Genomic DNA, 6,000 nt, shown 5'->3' with positions numbered 1-6,000 from the left:
AATCAAGTGGATAGCTTTAGTAATTTGCTAATCATTGCTATCCAAATAAAAATCATTGAAATTTAAATTGAGTAAAAGCTAAAATTGGTCTTTAACCTATGTTCATTTTACGATTTTTTTCCTAGATATTATCTTTTGAATTTCCGCATCCCAAACATTTCAATTCGGATCACAATCGGTCCAAAACTAGCTTTTCCGTCAAATATTAATGGTCAACGTTTTTAATCCTGATATTGACCAAATTAAGTCGTTAATTATGATTACTAACTCCAAGATCAAGATTTTTTTTAATTTGGTTTATTACCTAAAACATTACATTGGTCATTGGCAAAATAATTGACAGTCAATGTGTACAGTCGAATCATACTTTTTTTGAATCGGCTAATTGCAATTTCAAATACCTAAAGAATAAAGAGAGAAGATACATTTACAAATAGTACATTTAAATCCGACAACTCAATAATCTCTAACCGAATTCCAAAATTTTCAACTAAACATTCCTAATCATAATTCTTCAAGACTTCAACTGCACAAAATTTTATGCATTAATCTGAGAAATTGTTTATTCTTGTTCATTTGTTGTGTATCTTTTTCTTTTTTTGTAAACTGGCTATTTTTCTTATATCACGATTTTGCAACCAATAGTCTTGCTTTTCAAGGTTACATAATATTTAGAGTAACAATTGTACTACTTGTATTCAATTATTGTTACTGTCACTGACATCACTATTATAATATCATCGGGGGCAACTGAATACATATTTGTTTAAATTTAAACTTATCAATTCACATTTAATGTGTAGTTATGATTAAAAAAATGAGTTAATTAGAAAATGGTAACCAATGGTAACAATTTTTACTCCTAATATATTGTCCTTAATTCAACAAAAACTGTCAACAAGCTACATGTCCACTGATTAGCATATACATAGTCAAAATAATTTCCTTGTAAGCATACAATGAGCTTCACACAGTATCTACCCAAACCATCAACATGATATCCATAGATTAATAGTATCTCCCTAAACCATCAACAATCAAGGGGCAACCACCGCCGAGGAGGTAGCCTTTCCTGTCTCGGAGACCCCGGCAGGCACCCCTGAGGTGAGAAGCGCATCGTCTCTTGATGGTGCCTTATCCCTTGTCCGCGATGCCACTGTCAGATGCCCTTTTCCGGCTGAAATCAAGTTACCTATCGACATACCCTCAAGTAGTTGCTCCATTCCCGGGTCATTCAAATGCTGCATGCAACATATATTCATTTTTTAAATGTACTCCAATAAAACTTGAAATACCAATTGAGGAATTCTAATTGTTGTGCAGAAACACTTGAACTGGATGTGATAAAGATTATATTCAAAGCTATGCGTATAGATGTATACCTCAGAAAAGTTTTTCTCAATTGTTTCTCCATCTTCAATATGGTCTTTAACAATATCGAGAAATTTAGTGCGCTCCAGCCTTAATAGTTGGGTTAGCCTCTTCGTTTTCACCGTGAACAATTGAGGCTTAAAACAAATCGCACCAATTTCACCAACAAGCTCACCCTTTCGTGCCTCACCAACAAGCTCACCCTTTTGTGCCTCTCCCACAACCTGCATTAGTGTTGTGTTGGCACATAAATTGTCAATTATATCGAATGGTTATAGACATTTGTATTAACAAATATAGGAAATAAACTTGCCCCTTGTTCATTTCTCATATCCAGTAGCTCCTGAAAAATCAAAGTTAATATATTAGAACTTTCAACATAGCACATAATGATGAAAAAGAGAAGAAAAGGTTGAAGGATCTAATTTTTACCACTGCACCCGAGACAATAATATAAAAGTCCGTCGGCGCATCGTTCTGCAAGATCACATTTTTGTTGGGACTGAAATACTCCACACTCATGTCACGGATCTGCAAAACAAAACAGTGTCATATAAGATTGACAAAAAAAGTGGTGAAGCAAAAAAAAATTTAGCTACAAGTATGTCTTTACCAGCGAGAAGAGAAACCCTTCCGACACTCCACGAAACAAGTAAACCTTGTCAATAACCGAGTGGAAGAGATGGTGTAAGATACTCGTCCGGATGGCATTAGGCAATGAATCGAGTATCATTTTCTCTTGTAGGCCCTCCAAGTCGGTTCTATAGTTTAACGTCAGGTGTGATATCATTTGCTCTTCAAGATGAGAAGGCAACTGATTCCTCAGTGCAAAATGCGTAGCAACTTGAACCAATTCTCTCTGTTATTATATCAAAAAGTTACTATTACTTATATAATTAAAAAAACTCAAAGAAAATAAACTTGACAAGTTACTTACATAGCTTTTTCTTTTCATAGTAAGATCGATCATCAGTTGCGAGATATTACCAATCACATATGACGAGGCTGCGAAGATCAACAACATATATATAGTGCACGCCATTCTCTCCTTTGAATTCACGGGATGCAAATCCCCATAGCCAGCAGTGGAGAATGTTGTGGTGGACCAATACATGCAAAAAATATATCGAGACCAGAGGCCGAGCTTTCGGAAATCGACTCCTTGTGGCATAGCTTGACCGATCCAAGTATCTGTAGGATCATCGTTGTATGCAGCAAGCACATAGAAGAGACATGCAGCACGATTAATTGCATAGATACCAACCTATACACAATGAAAAATGATATACAATTCAACTACTAAATCATTTTTAAATAATAAGTGAATCATGAGTTTGTAATCATATACTCACTGATGCAAACTTGGCACACCTCAACCCATTGTAATTCCATTTGATATCATTCTCCCATCTGTATTTTGAAGAAAAGAAAGCAATTAGCAACCAATATAATAAAAAATTGAATTTGTATTATTGAGATGAGAATAGAGTTGTACTTGTCAAACACGTCCACAATTCGCTTGAGACGACACAGCCGAATCAAACTGAATAATCCATATTCAGTCAGAATCATCGGTGAAACATTCTTTATAGCTCTCATAGGAATTGCTGAGAGGACATCAGGAACCATCCAAGAAAATGCATATTTGGTAGCAATCTTCCGATGATCGTCAACAACACGATGCGTGTATTTGTCCACGTAAGCGACGAAGAATGTGAGTATGATATCAATGCCGAATAGAATGTTGCATATGTTGTCGGCAACGGATAAAAGACTCCATCCTTCATTGTCAAGCACCATCTCTACTGGAGGCACAATGGCAGAAATGATAACTAGCAAAGCCAAAAGCAATTGCCATCCACTGCATATCAATTGAAACACTTTTATTGTCAAGAATAGAGTGAGTTAATAAAACTATATTTCAAAGGCAAACTAAATCATGAAACACTGATTAATTCGAAAATTGGATAACAAGCAGGGAAGAAAATACAGTCTATCATAAGTAAATATATAAATGTTTGGATGGAGATGGAAAAGAAGAGCGGCGCCCCTTCTTTTAAGTAGGTTTAGGGATTCTTTATACATTTATGGTGTAGTTGTAATTTACAGCCTATTTTATGAATTAATATTTGTTTATAAAAACTTGTCGAAATTCCCCCTTCAAAGTAAAGAAGTTTCATCCATAAATTATACTTAAATACCACCCAAGTATAATGGAAAGAGAAATCAAATCAAATAATCAATAAATAGCAAATAATTAAAGTTGAGAAACACTTCAAAATCGTGAGTACATTAACTTAATTATTTATTTTATGCTTTTTATTAAAACATCCTAAAATATTGTAGTAATAATTCATTGCTTTGATTTAATTTTGCGTTTGTAACTAAATGTAATAACAATGATAGAGTGGGGTACAACCAATAAAGTTATACTATGATGTACTCCAACCAAAAAGATTTAAAAACACATAATCAGAATATAGTGATAAAAATTCATAGTATAATGTATCACAACATAAAATAAATAAAACTATTTTGAAAAACATAACATAAAACAGCTAAATCACACAGCATGCTGTTGCTAAAACGCATCCATTTATACATGAACCGCATCAAAATTGAGATGGAATGACACTACGTTGTTTTTTATAATTAAAGATGGCAATAGTGGTTAATAAGAAGGAAATGAACCTGTAGTAGGCAGTGTGGGGTGAGATGACAAATGCACGAAGGTTGTAGCGAGGGTTTCTGCGTGCCCCCAAAGCCGGAAGCGGAGCCGTGGTTGGGTGGAACGCAGGAAGCAGCGGTGTTTGGGGGCTGCTCTCCGTCGAGAGAAGGTCCGGAGTTGATGCAAACAGGCGCCGGACCATGGACGAAGCCATTGAAGCTGAGCTTGGCTGGAAGAAGAAGATGGAGTGTTTCAGTTTCAGATTTTGCTTAGCTTAGCTGGGAGAAGATGGAGTGTTTCAAAAGACGTTTAAGACGTAACTAGGGCTCATTTTAATTTATTTTGTTTTGCTTTTTTATTTTACTAATGAATTCAAAATAATTTCTTGATTTCTTGGCTGAATAAATTGATACATTGATTTTGATTGTTTGTTAGGAGTATATTTAATTCTGAGAGAAAAAAAAAGAGATCATTTTTTAGTAATAATAAGGACCAAGTCACGGCGGGTTAGGGCTGACAATTTTTGACACGACACAAACCCGCACGAAATTAATGGGTATGTGTCAAAGCTTATTGGGTTCGTGTCTTTATCGTTTCGACACGAAAATTTTGTGTCGTGTTCGTGTTACACGTTAAGAAATAATATTAAGTATTGTGTCGTTTCATTTATTTTGCTGTTATCGTGTAGGTTTAGTCTAATGGAGCACTTGGTATTAGTTACTGTCGTGTTCGTGTTACACGTTAAGAAATAATTAAGTATTGTGTCGTGTCATATATGTGTTGTTATCATGTTGTGTTCGTGTCTGAGGGTAGCGGGTCGTGTTCGTGTTTATTGTTGTCGTATCGTGTCGTTATCGTGTCGACACGATAACGACACAACACGCACGATTTGCCACCCATGCGGCGGGTTCAAACTCCATCATCCGCTAAGAAACTTTCGGCCTTAATTCGCAAAATTGTTCGAATAGGATTAGATGGATTTCGTAAAAAAACGCGTTCATTATTCATGTGGTCAAACAAAAAATAATAATAGTGCACCATTTAATTACAAAAGTTGAATTAGAGTATTATTACTCCCTCCGTTCTATTATAGTTGAGATGTTTCAGATAATTTAGGGAAAAAATGTTATTGTATTAAATGAAGGGATAGAAAAGTAAAAGATAGAGAAAAGTAAAAAAAAAATGAATAAAATATAGAGAATAAATTAAAAAAGAGAATAAATAGAAAAGAAAAAGTGAGTTAATTATTACTATCATATAGAGAAATGACCCAACTATGAACGAACTTTCAAAAAGACAAACGACTAAACTATGGTAGAAAGGAGGGAGGATATTATAAATGTTGGAGGTGATAGAATTTATTTCATCCTCGTGTGTGAACTATACTTCTATAAGTACTACTACTTCCTTCGTTTCATACTAATGCAGATATTTCATTTCAGTACCAAGATTAATAAAATGATGTATTATGTATTAAATATAAAGATACCAACAAAATAGAAAAGAAGAAAAATAGAGAGAGGAAAAAATAAAAATAAAAAATGTATTAAGTATACTAATTATTGTAATGAAAAGAAATGACTCTAATTTTACTAAGAAACGACTCTATTATTACAAACAACTAAAATAAAATTGAGTTTAATAATGATTACATAAAGTACCAACATTAATGTTATTATAGTAAATTTTATGTATAAATGCATTTTTAATTTTTTTGTACAAGTATAGAATCGCGGATATCCAAGTAGATTGGACAATTTGTCAATATATTGATAGCCTGAGACGTCAAATCACACATACATTTGAATATTGCATAGAACAAATTGCAAACACCTAAATAGGTTTCGTCCTCTCGACGTTTCTGATTTTCATTGGCCACATCCTTTTTGTAAGACTGTCTAAATCGTACCTATTGCAACGGCGTCGAACTAGCATTTGATTTTGTCTTTCATGGATCAGCT

General features: G+C 34.0%; 1 protein-coding gene across 1 annotated transcript; it reads right to left on the bottom strand.

The window, feature by feature from the left end:
* Positions 1 to 1,037: 1,037 nt before the first annotated feature.
* Positions 1,038 to 4,253, bottom strand: LOC125193424 (potassium channel AKT1-like). The gene is made up of 9 exons (XM_048091214.1): positions 4,063 to 4,253; positions 2,867 to 3,232; positions 2,724 to 2,781; positions 2,309 to 2,635; positions 1,985 to 2,230; positions 1,804 to 1,902; positions 1,685 to 1,714; positions 1,383 to 1,595; positions 1,038 to 1,241 (listed from the first exon to the last, which is right to left on the bottom strand). The coding sequence occupies exons 1-9, from the start codon at positions 4,251 to 4,253 to the stop codon at positions 1,038 to 1,040; spliced, it is 1,734 nt and encodes a 577-aa protein (XP_047947171.1).
* Positions 4,254 to 6,000: the final 1,747 nt, after the last annotated feature.

This window comes from Salvia hispanica, chromosome 6 (genome assembly GCF_023119035.1).
Source record: "Salvia hispanica cultivar TCC Black 2014 chromosome 6, UniMelb_Shisp_WGS_1.0, whole genome shotgun sequence".
Classification (NCBI taxonomy): Eukaryota; Viridiplantae; Streptophyta; class Magnoliopsida; order Lamiales; family Lamiaceae; genus Salvia; species Salvia hispanica.
This window is presented reverse-complemented; position numbering and strand designations above follow the sequence as displayed.

What these genes read in the sequence shown, in the direction of transcription:
- LOC125193424 (XM_048091214.1), bottom strand. Translation starts at nt 4,253, where the DNA reads ATGGCTTCGTCCATGGTCCGGCGCCTGTTTGCATCAACTCCGGACCTT. An exon ending in AAGGGTTTCTCTTCTCGCTG is followed by an intron (nt 1,903 to 1,984) that starts GTAAAGACATAC and finishes TTTGTTTTGCAG; the next exon opens with ATCCGTGACATGAGTGTGGA. An exon ending in TTATTGTCTCGGGTGCAGTG is followed by an intron (nt 1,715 to 1,803) that starts GTAAAAATTAGA and finishes TTGATTTTTCAG; the next exon opens with GAGCTACTGGATATGAGAAA.